Source organism: Triticum urartu, chromosome 3A, assembly GCF_056163025.1.
Source record: "Triticum urartu cultivar PI428250 chromosome 3A, HENAU_Tu73, whole genome shotgun sequence".
NCBI lineage: Eukaryota > Viridiplantae > Streptophyta > Magnoliopsida > Poales > Poaceae > Triticum > Triticum urartu.
The window spans coordinates 496992787-497008978 of NC_141875.1; the positions used below are offsets into that span (position 1 = coordinate 496992787).

At 45.9% G+C, this 16192-nt stretch overlaps 1 protein-coding gene across 1 annotated transcript; it reads right to left on the bottom strand.

Annotated features, from left to right (window-relative positions):
• Window positions 1–3188: 3188 nt before the first annotated feature.
• LOC147980256 (uncharacterized) lies at window positions 3189–3604 on the bottom strand. Its single transcript, XM_087515534.1, has 2 exons — window positions 3533–3604; window positions 3189–3461 (listed from the first exon to the last, which is right to left on the bottom strand). The coding sequence occupies exons 1-2, from the start codon at window positions 3602–3604 to the stop codon at window positions 3189–3191; spliced, it is 345 nt and encodes a 114-aa protein (XP_087371660.1).
• Between the last annotated feature and the right edge of the window lie 12588 nt (window positions 3605–16192).

The window sequence follows — 16192 nt, forward strand, 5'->3', positions numbered from 1 at the left end:
CCAGACGAGGATCGCGTGCCATACCTGGCAGGAGAAGGAGCAGCCGACGAGAAGGTGCTGGATGGTCTCGGGCTCCTAGTCGAAGAGGAGACAGAGCGGCGTGTGCCGCAGGCCCCGACGGGCTAATCTGTCTGTTGTCGAGCATCGGGCCTGATAGGTAAGCCATAGGAAGATCTTCACACGTAGTGGTGCCCATGATTTCCAGGTTAGGCGCCAAAACGGCTCGATGGTCGTTCCAGAGAAAAGTGCCAGGTAGCATGACTTTGCCGAGTACGTGCCCGACGAAGTCCAGTGCTAGGTGATGCGGTTTGCCTCGTCAGATAGAGAGAAATCCTGCAACTGGGCCCATAGGGAGACATACTGTGCTAGCTCGGTCTGGCTAAGGGTTCCATGGATGTCACGAATCCACAAGCACCCGAGCAGGCTATCATGCACAGAGCGGGCCTTGCCTCTACGTCGAGGGACCAGAGCGTATAGCAGAGGGCAACCTCAGCGATGCAAGCACCATGGAGCCAGTGGTCCTCCCAGAAAAGGCAGGAACTACCATTGCCAACCTCCCAACGGGCGGATCCACGGAAGATCGCGTGAACCTCGGCCGAACCGAGAGTGTGTAGGTGTTGCCAGGGGCGCAACTGGTCGGTCTTGTGCGGCCACAACCTGCGGGCTTGGATTGTGATACGTCTCCAACGTATCTATAATTTTTGATTGTTCCATGCTATATTATATTCTGTTTTGGACATTATTGGGCTTTATTATACACTTTTATATTATTTTTGGGACTAACCTATTAACCAAAGGCTCAGCCCAGAATTGTGGTTTTTTTTGCCTATTTTAGGGTTTCAAAGAAAAGGAATATCAAACGGAGTCCAAACGGAATGAAACCTTCGGGAACGTGATTTTCGAAACGAACATGATCCAGAGGACTTGGACCCTACGTCAAGACATCAACCAGGAGGCCATGAGGTAGGGGGGCGCGCCTACCCCCCCCCCCCCCCCAGGCGCGCCCTCCACCCTCGTGGCCCCCCTGTTGCTCCACCGACGTACTCCTTCCTCCTATATATACCTACATACTCCCAAACTACCAGATACGGAGCCAAAACCCTAATTCCACCGCCGTAAGTTTTTGTATCCACGAGATCCCATCTTGGGGCCTGTTCCAGAGCTCTGCCGGAGGGGGCATCGATCACGGAGGGCTTCTACATCAACACCATAGCCTCTCCGATGAAGTGTGAGTAGTTTACTTTAGACCTACGGGTCCATAGTTATTGGCTAGATGGCTTCTTCTCTTTTTCTGGATCTCAATACAAAGTTCTCCCCCTCTGTTGTGGAGATATATTTGATGTAATCTTCTTTTGCGGTGTGTTTGTTGAGACCGATGAATTGTGGGTTTATGATCAAGTTTATCTATGAACAATATTTGAATCTCCTCTGAATTATTTTATGTATGATTGGTTATCTTTGCAAGTCTCTTCGAATTATCAGTTTGGTTTGGCCTACTAGATTGATCTTTCTTGCAATGGGAGAAGTGCTTAGCTTTGGGTTCAATCTTGCGGTGTCCTTTCCCAGTGATAGTAGGGGCAGCAAGGCACGTATTGTATTGTTGCCATCGAGGATAACAAGATGGGGTTTATATCATATTGCATGAGTTTATCCCTCTACATCATGTCATCTTGCTTAAAGCGTTAGTCTGTTCTCTTGAACTTAATACTCTAGATGCATGCTGGATAGCGGTCGATGTGTGGAGTAATAGTAGTAGATGCAGGCAGGAGTCGGTCTACTTGTCTCGGACGTGATGCCTATGTACATGATCATACCTAGATATTCTCATAACTATGCTCAATTCTGTCAATTGCTCAACAGTAATTTGTTTACCCACCGTGAATACTTATGCTCTCGAGAGAAGCCACTAGTGAAACCTATGGCCCCCGGGTCTATCTTCCATCATATTAATCTTCCAATGCTTAGTTATTTCCTTTGCCATTTTATTTTACTTTGCATCTTTCATTTCTCTTTAGTATAAAAATACCAAAAATCTTATCTTATTTGTTTCTTTGCATCTTTCATTTCGTAAGTGACCGTGTAGGGATTGACAACCCCTTATCACGTTGGTTGCGAGGATTTATTTGTTTGTGTAGGTGCGAGGGGCTCGTGCGTGGCCTCCTACTGGATTGATAACTTGGTTCTCAAAAACTGAGGGAAATACTTACGCTACTTTGCTGCATCACCCTTTCCTCTTCAAGGGAAAACCAACGCAAGTGCTCAAGAGGTAGCAGATCGCGTGCCCGAAACGGTGAAGATCGGGGATGCCCAGACCATCGAGGGCGAGAAGACAACACACCTTGCCCCAGCTCACGAGGCAGTGCCCGCCATTAGCCGTCTTTTGCCCGTGCCAGAGGAAGGCTCGCACCAGACGATTGATCCGTCACAGCGTGGTAGGGTTGGGGGCCATGGTGATGAGAATGTGTGTTTGCATGGTGCGGAACACGTGGCGCACAAGAGCAAGTTGTTCACCACGGGAAAGCATCGAGGCCCACCATGGGGACAACTTCTTCCCCAGTCGGTCAACATAAGGTTGCAGAGCGTTGGAGGAGGGCTTCCGGATGGACAGTGGCAACCCCAAATACTTGGTGGGGAAGACCAGGATGGGGCAAGGGAAGTGGTTGGCAATAGAGTCGCGATGCGCAGCGTGCACTGGATGGGCAAGGCCGAGCACTTGGCCAAGTTGGTGTGAAGGCCTGAGACCATACCAAGTGTTTGGAGCAGCTCGTGAGCGGCGGAAAGATCCAGCTCATCCGGATGGCAGAATTGCACGGCATCATCGGCATAGAGGGAGAGACTAGAGGCCATGTGTCTCTCGGTGAGGCGCTTCATGATGCCGAGCTCCATGGCTTTCTGAAAGAGCTTGTTGAGCACGTCAATCGCCAGGACAAAAAGCATGGGGGAGATGGGGTCGCCCTGGCGCAGCCCATTCCGGTGAAGCACTGGCAGTCCTGGCGTGCCGTTGATGAGGACGTGTGTGCTAGTCGTGGATAACATGATGCATATCCAGTTTCTCCAACGTGGCCTAAAGCCCAAGTGCTGCAAGACCTCGAGCAGGAAAGGCCAAGACACGGAGTCCAAGGCACGGGCAATGTCTAGCTTCAGCAGAACGCGCGGTGAAGGAGGTTGTGCAGCTGCCGGGCAGTTTGTTAGACCAACATGAAGTTGTCATGGATGTTGTGGCCGGCGATAAAGGCACTCTGATTGGTGGAGATGATCTCTTTGAGACGCGGCGCGAGCCGGAGCGAAAGGACCTTGGCGAAGAGCTTGACGATGAGATGGATAAGTCTGATCGGGCGGTAGCCCGAGAGGGAAGCAGCACTAGGGGATTTAGATAAGAGGGTGATGAACGCCTCATTCAGCATGTGAAAAACGCGGACGTTGAGCCAATGAAGGTTGGCGAACGCGTCCATGATGTCGCTCTTGATCACGTCCCAAGCAACGCACAAGAAGTCGGAGGTGAAACCGTCCGGACCGGGCGCCTTACCCTTACCCTTGGGAGGCTGCAGACCTCCTCGAAGGACAGCTCGACGGAGGCGAAGTCGAAGATGCGCGGGTTCTTCATTCACGCCTGTTTTACTCGACGGCCGTGGGTAAAAAAGCGCGAGTGGCGCACGCAACAGTCACGAGTAACGCGCGTGCTGATAAACCTTGGGCCCCGGTGGTCAATACGGCGTTAGCCATGATGGCGGCACCGATGCGCCAATCGCTGACCAAATCGAGCGCTGTCGGTGAGGGACAAGAGCGAGTTGCGTCCATGACAACATGTTCCTTGTGCCACTCCTGCGATTGTGGGCAACGACTCGTGAAGTCCGGAGGATGCTTTCCGCTCACCGAGCTGTTGGCTGACCAGCATGCCCACAGTTTTCCGCTTAGAACACGCCATTCCTGTAGAACATGAACCTCTGATGGTGACGTGATATACTGAAATTACGGACAAAAGGCAGTAGCCAAAGCGCTTTCTACTTCGCAATAGTTAGGACCTCCATCGCAGGCTCAACGGAGATACCATTAGTATGTACGTATCACAATTAGCTTCGATGGTCAACCCTCTCTGAGCCGTGAAGAAGCCAATACACCGATATTTTACACAGCCCCTCGATTTCGACGAGGAGAGTTTGTTAGCTTGTGCTTGTGCGCTGCGCGCCTGCACATGTCAGAACACCCAGCTTAATTTAGGCTGCCCAATTCACAAACGATGCCAAAGCTGTACTTCCCCACGCAATACTGGTGCCAGACACGTACTCGAAGTGGTAAATAAATTGCGAGGCCCAGAGTGCATTTAAAAAGAGAGGTTCACTGTCCACGGAATCTCCCTCTCACTCCTTGGCTAATAACTGTCCCAGGCAGGACAAACGGCTCAGTAAGTCAAAGCATCGCATGTTCGCAACGATACGAATGGTCCCGGCCCGGGGTCGCCAAACTCGTGCCACGTACAGCCTTGCATCACTACCGGGAGTATGGAGTCACATGACAGACCCCAGTCATTTGGGGCTCGATTGCAATGACTCCGTATTAAACTAGTCTGATACTGGAGCGCAATTACAGGCATGATTGGTGCTCAAGTGCTCAACCCAACCCTGCCGTATCTGAATCTCTGCCCCACCATCCACACACTCTACCATTGTTTGGGGGCAAGGGCCATTGTTTGCTGGTTGAGTGCAGGTGAAGAGACAACTTCAATTTTGAGAAACTGGTGAGGCAACAACTGGGCATGTGGGAGGGCTCTGCGTCCTTTTTACCTGACTTTGTGGCGAGTGTACTGAGATCCAGTAATCACGTGCCCTCGGACTCGCGCTGTCGCGCTTTCCGCTTCTTCGCTCTTCATCAGCCGGCTTTGTCTTTACTGTTTGCCCTTGACCTTTCTCTTTGCACTTCCAACCCCTCAATCTCTGGATTCTGCGATTTTATACACACCAGATGTTGCATGCATGAGCACTTCCTGCTCCAATTAAGATCTGAAACATTAGTTAGGATCCATTTGCAAATTTCACACGAATGACCATTTTATATTTGCCGCATAACCTTCTGATTGAATGGATGGCCCCACCACCCACCCACAAGGGAAAACTCATTTTTATGAGTTTTTAAAATTTTCAAAAAAAATAAGGAAACAAATTGTGAGTGTTCACATCATGTGTGTCTACGATCCCGAAAATTTTCAACCCCTTGTGAAATACACACAGAGAAAAAAAAATCGTGTAAAAAATAAATGCACAAATGACACTATTCACATCTCGTTCTATCTTTTTTTGTTTATCTATTATTCTTCAATTTTGGATTGGAAAATTCTAGGGATCATGAACACATGCCATGTGAACGTCCGCAATTTCTTTTTTGAACTTGAATTTATCATGTGAAGTGTGGTATCATGTCATATCCTTTTCCTCCTCCACTCTTTTTCGGTTGATTTCACCCAAGCTGACGTCCAACACCTCTGGCTATTTCATCGTTGTTGCTTCTCTCTCTAATATTATTTTCGCCTTGCCAACACTTCCCAACACCCATCCATCGCCACCCCACAATCGATGTCCCCTATAATGATCCCTCTTCTAAACTACAGGGACCAGGTTACCAATCCAGTTGAGCATTATCGTCGAGTTCAACTTTCGTCGGTTGACGCTCACTTTCCTCCATACCACTTGTTTTTCTTCTCCCTCATGCTTCTTCATCCTCCTTGCTCACCTGCTTCTTTCACCCTTGCTGATAGATATGATTAGGTAATAAATTGTTGTCTCCTTAGAAACAGAGAGTGAAAGTTCGCACATTTGAATTATTTTTTTGCATTTTCATGAGTAACAAAAGTTTCCATGTTAGCCTATGAAGGAGATATGACCTAGAGGCAATAATAAAGTTATTATTTATTTCCTTATATCATGATAAATGTTTATTATTCATGCTACAATTGTATTAATCGGAAACTTAGTACATGTGTGAATGCATAGACAAACAAAGTGTCACTAGTTTGCCTCTACTTGACTAGCTCGTTAAATCAAAGATGGTTAAGTTTCCTAACCAAAGACATGAGTTGTCGTTTGATTAACGGGATCACATCATGTAGCGACCCGACCTCAAACGGTCAAGTCTCTGTGCTTCAGTGTCATCCTTGGATCGGTAATGCTGACACACACAGTACTCGAGGATTTATAACAGAGTAGCAATCACACACTTTATTACATCGAATGTCTCAAAAGAGAACTTATTACAATAAATATGGCTTAAGGGCATCTAATACGATAACATCGGAAGGCTTGGAAGATAAAGTGAGTCCATCAACTCCAACGGCATAGCTGAGCTGCACGACAACGATCTAACGAACCTTACTCCTCGTCTGAAAAGTCTACAACATAATGCGTTGCAGCCCGAAAACAGGTCAGCACATGAAATATGCTGGCAATGTAACACAGTAGAGCAAGAACATAATAATGCTATCACTACATGCATATTTGGCTGGTGGAAAGCTCTATGGTTATAGTTTTGCGAAAAGCCAATTTTTCCTTACAAAAAAGGAATAGATTTTATTTAACTATCATGGTAGCTGAAACATCATTGAGAAGGCTCCCCCAACTCAATCCCAATTAAAAGTAATTATCAACCCAACAATATTAATTTAGAGTGATGAGATACATATGATAATCCAAGTACTAGATACTCACGATTGTCCATAATCGAGGACATGGCTAACCATGATTAGTTTATACACTCTGTAGAGGTTTGCACACTTTTCCCCGCAAGACTCGATCTCCTCCATTGGAGTTCTCGCACTACATGGTGTTTGAGAAAACGGATGACCGAGACACAGTCTTTCAGAAGCATGTACTCCGGATAGACTATACCTCCTACAACCCACTACCTGCTAGTCTATCTCTTCAAGAGTTTCACGCAACTTACTCAACTATGCTAGAGCCCATAATAGCTTGTGGCTGTACACGGGAGTTTCTAGCATGAAATATCTCAGTTCCCTTTAAGCCTGGGTGGCGGACCTTAGAATTATCACACGGGTACTCCGGGATATCCTAGGACAATGCTGGATTCTCCAGGTGCCCAACAAACAATCCACCCAGATGTGTATTTAAGTTGCCACCTTAAGTTGAACCATTAATTAATAATCTCACATCTGTCATGGATTCACTCAAACCCAATCCACGTCTACGAGCATAGTATAGCAGTATAAGCATAACGTAGAAGTAACTCTCAAGGTTTGAATGCAGGGCAATAGGTTCCTACCTCATCAACTACTTCCCAATACCCACATGTTATCAAGTCCCAACCATGAAGTATTCGAGGATTCGAACTAATGCATAAAAATTGGGTATGAAAGGGATATGATCAAAGTGTTACTTGCCTTGCTGATGATCCACAAAACCTAGAGACTCGTAGTAGCACACTTCACACTCCGGGTGTTCTATCGCAAACAAACAATAGCATGCATAAGCAATCAAGCAAAGAAGCATGGGTAAAACTCAAATAAGAAGATCTAACCAGAAAGTTCAACTTAAGAACTCCGGTTTGCAAAAAGAATCAAATCAAACGGAGCAATAAAACTCAAACTGCGAAAGAAACAAGATCCGATTACTAATCTGGACCTAAGTCAAATTTTACAGTACCAAAATCTTGTTCAAGTTGATTAAACAGAAAGAGGGTCTCGAGACGAAGATCTAGGCGCTTGAATCGCCTGATTCCGATAAACGAGCGAAAAGATAAACTAAAACAAAAATCAGATCAGAAATCGCAATCGAAAATAATCGCAGAAAATCCGAGAAAAAGAAAAACTGACAAACAGGCTAACGAACGAACGTTCGCTGCCTACGGCTAACGAGTGAACACCGTTCTTTAAAACGAACGTACGGACGAACGTCCGCTAGATAAACTAAACCGGAAAAAAAATAAAACCGATCTATTCAAAAAAAACTTAGGGTTTTCTAAAAAACGGAACGGTTTTTTCTCTCAAAACCGACGGCGGCGAGGCGAATACCTTGGCGGGGCTCCGGTGAGGTCTGGTGGTCTCCGCTGGGTCCGGGTGGGGCTGCGGGCGGTGCGGCGCGGCATGCGGCGGCGGGGAGGTGCGGCGCGGCGGCAGTGCGGCGGCGGGGAGACGCTGCGGCGTGGCGTGGCAGGCGGCGGCGGTGCTGCGCTGCGACGGGCGAGGCAGGCGGCGGGGTTTGGCGGGTGGTGGTGGAGTCGGGGCTGGAGCGCGGCGCTATAAAAGGAGGGGGGTTTGCTTGGGGGAGGGGGCAAGGCGGCGCGGGAGAGTTCTGGCCGGACTCGGCTTCGGGCGGCGGTGGCCTCCTGGAGGGAGACGAGGCGCGGGGAGGTGGGCCGGCTCGGCTGGGCTCCGGCCCAGCCGGCGCTGGAGATATTTTTTAAATAATTTCACCGAAACTTAAATAAATCCAAGAAAATAAAATAAAAATCTAAAAATGCCAAAAACAAATTTTCACCATCTAAATAAAATATTTAGAACAAGATGAACATTTTCTTGGCCCTAAAATGCAATTTTGAAAAACGTGCAATTTTTCTAATTCAAATAAAATAGCAATAAACTCCGAATAGAAAAATATTTGATTTTAATATTTTTCATCCAATATTTCATTTATTTTGGAGAATTCATTATCTCCTCTCATATATTTTAATATGAAATATTTTCAGAGAGAAAAATAATTAAAACAAAAAATCCTCGTTTCAATATTTGATAAATTTCAAATATGAAAACAAATTGCTTAGGATTTCGAGGATCGCAAAACGAAATGCAGCAAAATATGATATACATGAATGATCTATGTATAACATTCCAAATTGGAAATTTGGGATGTTACAAACCTACCCCCCTTAAGATGAATCTCGCCCTCGAGATTCAGGTTGGCTAGAAAAATAGGTGTGGGTGGTCTTTGCGAAGATCATCCTCTCGTTCCCAGGTGGCTTCATCCTCGGTATGGTGGCTCCACTAAACTTTGCAAAACTTGATAACCTTGCTGCGGGTGACTCGGCTGGCAAATTCAAGAATCCCGACTGGCTTCTCCTCATAGGTCAGATCACTATCCAACCGAATCACTGCTCATCCTCACGAAAACCTTTGGCCTTTCCTTTGCCCATTCTCTCCTTTATCTCAGCAATCTCTTTGTCATCCTTCTGAGCTTCTCGGATCTTTCCTAACAATGTCGACTGAACTTCCATTGTTGCAACAAAACCTATAGGAACAATCTCCAATCGAAGTTCCCTAAGATCTTCTGCTAACTCCTTTGGCAATCCCGTGCTCACTAGGGTATTAGCATAACTCTTCTGGCTCAAAGCGTCTGCTATGACTTTGGCCTTGCCTGGATGATAGTGAAGCTTCATGTCATAATCCTTTATAAGCTCCAACCATCTCCTCTGCCTAAGGTTCAACTCCTTCCGTGTGAAAATGTACTTCAAACTCTTATGATACGTGTACACATCACAACGGTTTCCAATAAGGTAATGTCTCCAAGTCTTCAACGCATGCCTACTGCTGCTAACTCCAAATCATGCGTCGCATAATTCAATTCGTGCGGTTTTAGTTGTCGTGAGGCATACGAAACAACTCTTCCGTCCTACATAAGCACACTTCCAAGTCCTACGCGAGAGGCATCGCAATACACTTGAAACTCCTTGCGTATATCCGGCAGAATCAACACTGGTGCTGTAGTTAAACGTTTCTTTAACTCCTGAAAACTTGCCTCACATTCTTCCGTCCATTTAAATTTGGTATCCTTCTTCAATAACTCCGTCATTGGTTTTGCAGTCTTGGAAAAATTCTCAATGAATCTCCGATAGTATCCTGCGAGTCCAAGAAAACTGCGGATATCGCTAACTGAAGTGGGTGCCAACCATTCAGTGACTGACTGAACCTTGGTGGGATCTACTGCTACACCTTCGCCTGATATAACATGACCAAGGAATCCAACTTCCTTCAACCAAAACTCACATTTGCTAAACTTGGCATACAATTGGTGTTCCCTGAGTTTCTCGAGAACTAAACGCAAATGCTCTTCGTGCTCCTCCTCAATCTTCGAGTATACCATTATATCATCAATGAACACCAGAAGAAACTTATCCAAATATTCCATGAACACCTTGTTCATCATGCTCATGAAATAGGCAGGGGCGTTAGTCAGTCCAAATGACATGACAGTATACTCATACAACCCGTACGTTGTGGTAAATGCTGTCTTTGGTATATCCTTCTCTCGAATCTTCAGCTGGTGATATCCAGATCGCAGATCGATCTTTGAAAACACATTAGCTCCTTGCAACTGGTCAAACAAATCATTGATCATCGGCAGTGGGTATTTGTTCTTGATCGTCAGCTTGTTTAACGCGTGATAATCAACAACCATTCTTAGGGACTTATCCTTCTTCTCCACCAAAAGCACTGGGGCTCCCCATGGTGATGAACTCCGCCGAATGTAACCTTTCTCTAATAACTCCTTGATCTGCTTCTTGATCTCCTCCAGATCATTCGCGGGCATCCGATAGGGTCTCTTTGATATAGGCCCGGTGCCTGGCAACAACTCTATCAAAAACTCGATGTCTCGATCCAGTGGCATGCCTGGTAACTCCTCTGGAAAAACATCCGGGTAATCCTTCACTACAGGCACTTCCTCCTGAACAATTCCCGTGAGGGTATTCACTTGGCTACTCCTAGGCGCATGCCTAGATACATACTTAATCCTTTTTCCCTCAGGGGGGGTGAGACAAATTGACTTACTAACACAGTCAATGCTTCCTCCATTGTGGGTGTGGCCTCCATGTCTCGATCCAGTGGCATGCCTGGTAACTCCTCTGGAAAAACATCCGGGTAATCCTTCAGTACAGGCACTTCCTCCTGAACAATTCCCGTGAGGGTATTCACTTGGCTACTCCTAGGCGCATGCCTAGATACATACTTAATCCTTTTTCCCTCAGGGGTGGTGAGACAAATTGACTTACTAACACAATCAATGCTTCCTCCATTGTGGGTGTGGCCTCCATGGTTATGAACAAGTCCTCCCGAGTTTGGGGGTTAGGCGAGGCTTCTGCTGAGCTCCTGAATTATACCTTCCTTGTCCATACTTCCTCTTACGGCTCTCAATCTGCTGCTGCTTCCCTTCAATCATAAGAGCCTTATCTACCAACTCATGGTAGTTGTTGAATGTTGCCACCATCAACTGCATGCTCATCTCATCATTCAGCCCTTCCATAAACTTCTCCTGCTTTGCGACATCTGTGGCCACATCATCGGGGGCATAGCGAGATACCTTGCTAAACTCATCCGCGTACCGAGCCACAGTACGGTTCCCCTAGCGTAAGTTACGAAACTCATGCTTCTTCATACTCATAGCTCCAGTTGAGACATGGGCTGTACGGAAAGCTTGCTGAAACTAGTCCCATGTAACAGTGGCTATAGGATAGGTGACAGTGTAATTCTCCCACCATGAGGCTGCTGGTCCATCCAACTGATGTGCAGCAAAATGCACCTTCTCAGCATCTGTACATCCTGCAGTGGTTAACTCCCTTCCAATCCTGCGGAGCCAATTATCTGCCACTATCGGCTCGGTGCTACTAGAAAACACCGGCGGCTGCAACCTCAGGAAGTGGGCTAAGTTTTCAACTGGTGGTGGTGGCGGTGGGTTGTTGTTGTTGTTACCTTGGTTCTGAACTAACAACTGCATCAGGGTATTCTGCTGCTGGATCAACTGAGTGAGCTCCGGTGGGAAAGTAAATCCGGGGTCACGTCTCGGAGGCATCTGATGGGTTTAGAGGGAATAGAATAGAATGAGGTCTAACGAGAAAAACACTACCCATATGCACATGAGACAGACACAATCATTTCACTCAATCAATCAAGCAAGGGCATACAATCGATCTAACTATCGTTACAAAAGTGGTCGGACTATACTATATACATGGTGGAATACTACTACTGATGTAGTGGTCTACTAGAAATATTGCTCGGTTGAAGACTCCATAAGATCTGCTCCAGCTTCATCTTCATAGTCATCATCGCTATCGTCGGGGTCCGAGTCGGTGTCGTCGATGATGACGTAGTCCTTCGGACGAATCTCCTTGGGTTCTTCGTCTTCTCCTCCTAGTGCGGGGTCTCCCATGAGTACTCCTAGCTTCCTTTCCAGATCGTCATTCTTCTCCACTAGTACGACGATTTCCTCCTCATAATCTTCATGTGTTTCCTTGAGTTCTTCCTCCAGGTCCGTGATCCTAGTCATCTCCTTCTTCAGATCTATCATTCCTGCGCACATCTGGTTCTCCTGGCGACGAATGTGCTGGTTTAACTCCTGGATGAAAGCTACAATTGATCTATCCTTCCTGGTGCTGATCATCTCCCATTGCTCGTCTCGGCGCCCACAAATCTGGTAGATAGTATCCTTAAGCTCCTTATGGTAAACTTCTCCAATGCGTCTCATGGTGATGTGAGCTGCCATACTCTTTCCTAGACTCCAGGTTGGTGCATCGAAGGAAAACTCTATGGACTTACTGGCTGGCGTGAATGTCCTTCCTGGAACTTGAACTTGAATCATCCATCGCCCCTCTTCTGGTAAAGTGGCGTTCTAAGTCCCGGTGAAGCTTGGTATTCCAATGTTCAGGTACCTAGTGACTTCCTTCAAGTGTCGTCCAAAGGGTGCGTCTTCATCCGGTTGTGCAAACTTGTTCCTTACGTCCGCCATCCTAAAGAATAGAAACTGGAGAGGAGTCAGAAATGAGAAGAGAATAGTGATCCAGGGCTTTTAGCTTAGTGGTCGTGTCCTACACTCAACGTGTGCTCTGATACCATCTTGTAGCGACCCGACCTCAAACGGTCAAGTCTCTGTGCTTCAGTGTCATCCCTGGATCGGTAATGCTGACACACACAATACTCGAGGATTTATAACAGAGTAGCAATCACACACTTTATTACATCGAATGTCTCAAAAGAGAAGTTATTACAATAAATATGGCTTAAGGCCATCTAATACGATAACAACGGAAGGCTTGGAAGATAAAGTGAGTCCAGCAACTCCAACGACATAGCTGAGCTGCACGGCAACGACCTAACGAACCTTACTCCTCGTCTAAAAAGTCTGCAACATAATACGTTGCAGCCCGAAAACGGGCCAGCACATGGAATATGTTGGCAATGTAACACAGTAGAGCAAGAACAGAATAATGCTATCAGTACATGCATATTTGGCTGGTGGAAAGCTCTATGGTTATAGTTTTGCGAAAAGCCAATTTTTCCCTACAACAAAGGAATAGATTTTATTTAACTATCATGGTAGTTGAAACATCATTGAGAAGGTTCCTCCAACTCAATCCCAATTAAAAGTAATTATCAACGCAACAATATTAATTTAGAGTGACGAGATACATATGATAATCCAAGTACTAGATACTCAAGATTGTCCATAATCAGGGACACGACTAACCATGATTAGTTTATACACTCTGTAGAGGTTTGCACACTTTCCCCCACAAGACTCGATCTCCTCCGTTGGAGTTCTCGCACTACATGGTGTTTGAGAAAACGGATGACTGAGACACAGTCTTTCAGAAGCATTAAATCTCTACTCCGGATAGACTATACCTCCTACAACCCACTACCTGCTAGTCTATCTCTTCAAGTGCTTCACGCAACTTACTCAACTATGCTAGAGCCCATAATAGCTTGTGGCTGCACACGGAAGTTTCTAGCATGAAATATCTCATTTCCCTTTGATCCTGGGTGGCGGACCTTAGGATTATCACACGGGTACTCCGGGATATCCTAGGACAACACTGGATTCTCCAGATGCCCACCAAACAATCCACCCAGATGTGTATTTAAGTTGCCACCTTAAGTTGAACCATTAATTAATAATCTCACATCTGTCATGGATTCACTCAAACCCAATGCACGTCTACGAGCATAGTATAGCAGTATAAGCATAATGTAGAAGTAACTCCCAAGGTTTCAATGCAGGGCAATAGGTTCCTACCTCATCAACTACTTTCCAGTACCCACATGTTATCAAGTCCTAACCATGAAGTATTCGAGGATTGTAACTAATGCATAAAAACTGGGTATGAAAGGGATATGATCAAAGTGTTACTTGCCTTGCTGATGATCCGCAAAACCTAGAGACTCATAGTAGCACGCTTCACACTCCGGGTGCTCTATCGCAAACAAACAATAGCATGCATAAGCAATCAAGCAAAGAAGCATGGGTAAAACTCAAATAAGAAGATCTAACCAGAAAGTTCAACTTAAGAACTCCGGTTTGCAAAAAGAATCAAATCAAACGGAGCAATGAGACTCAAATTGCGAAAGAAACAAGATCCGATTACTAATCTGGACCTAAGTCAAATTTTAAAGTACCAAAATCTTGTTCAATTTGATTAAACAGAAACAGGGTCTCGAGATGAAGACCTAGGCGCTTGAATCGCCTGATTCCGATAAATGAGCGAAAAGATAAACTAAAACAAAAATTGGGTCAGGAATCGCGATAAAAAATAATCGCGGAAAATCCGAGAAAAAGAAAAACTGACGAACAGGCTAACAAACGAACGTCCGCTGTCTACGGCTAACGAGTGAACGCCGTTCGTTAAAACGAATGTACGGATGAACGTCCGCTCGATAAACTAAACCGGAAAAAAATAAAACCAATCTATTAAAAAAACCTAGGGTTTTCTACAAAAACCGGATCAGTTTTTTCTCTCAAAACCGGCAGCGTCGAGGCGACTACCTTGGCAGGGCTCCGGTGAGGTCCGGCGGTGTCCGCGGGGTCCGGGTGGGGCTGCGGGGCGGCGGGCCGTGCGGCGGGCGGCGGCGGGGAGGCACTGCGGCGGGGCGCGGCAGGCGGCGGATGTGCGGCGCTGCGATGGGCGGGGCGAGGCAGGCAGCGGGGTTGGCGGGTGGTGGTGGAGTCGGGGCAGGGGCGCGACGCTATAAAAGGAGGGGGCTTGTTTGGGGAGGGGGCAAGGCGGCGCGGGAGAGTCCCGGCCGGACTCGGCTTCGGGCGGTGGCGGCCTCCCGGTCTCGTGGAGGGAGACGAGGCATGGGGAGGTGGGCCGGCTCGGCTGGGCTCCGGCCCAACCGGCGTTGGAGAGTTTTTTTAAATAATTTCGCCGAAACTTAAATAAATCCTAGAAAATAAAATAAAAATCTAAATATGCCAAAACAAATTTTCACCGTCTAAATAAAATATTTAGAACAAGATGAACATTTTCTTGGCCCTAAAATATATTTTTAAAAACATGCAATTTTTCTAATTCAAATAAAATAGCAATAAACTCCGAATAAAAACAAACATTTGATTTTAATATTTGGTACTTTTACATCTATGCCCTTAACTCGAACCCACTACTCAGTTTTGCCCCTAATTTTTAGGTATGCTCAATTTTGCCCCTCCGCCGTTAGTTTCACTTATAGAAATGCCCTTCTCTGCCGTTACCATCCGGTCAAAGGTCTTTGACCGTCCTGAAAAAATAGCAAAAAAAATCAAAAAAATATGAAATTTGGTGGGATTGAAGATAGTCATGTCCGCAAGGCGCGTGCACATTTTCATGCCGTTCGGACACTCCGGGAGCTCGTGTCAAAGGAAAACATAAATTTTGTACGCATGCGAGCAGTAAATTCAAAAAAAATAGAAAAAAAATCAAAAAAATATGAAATTTCGTGGGACTCAAGATATTCAGGTGCGCAATATGTGTGCACGTTTTTGTTGTGTTTGGACATTGTAGGAGCTCGTGGAGAAAAAAAACAAATTTTAGCTCAAAAAAACTTTGAAAAAATACACTATTTTGTTTTTTTTCTCTAGAGCGCCCCGTACGTCATTTGATCACCAAAACTTGCAAGCACTTTGTGCACTCAAGCCTCTTTGACGCCAAATAAATTCAAATTTTTTTGAACTTTTTTGCTATTTTTTTCGAATTTACTGTTCATAGGCATAAATTATTTTTGTTTTCCTTTGCCACGAGCTCCCGGAGTGTCCAACCAACACAAAAATGTGCACGCGCCTTGCGGACATGACTATCTTCGATCCCACCAAATTTCATATTTTTTTGATTTTTTTGCTATTTTTTTCTGGATGGTCAAAGTACTTTGACTGGACGGTAACGACGCAAAAGGGCATTTCTATAAGTGACACTAACGGCGGAGGGGCAAAACTGAGCATACCTGAAA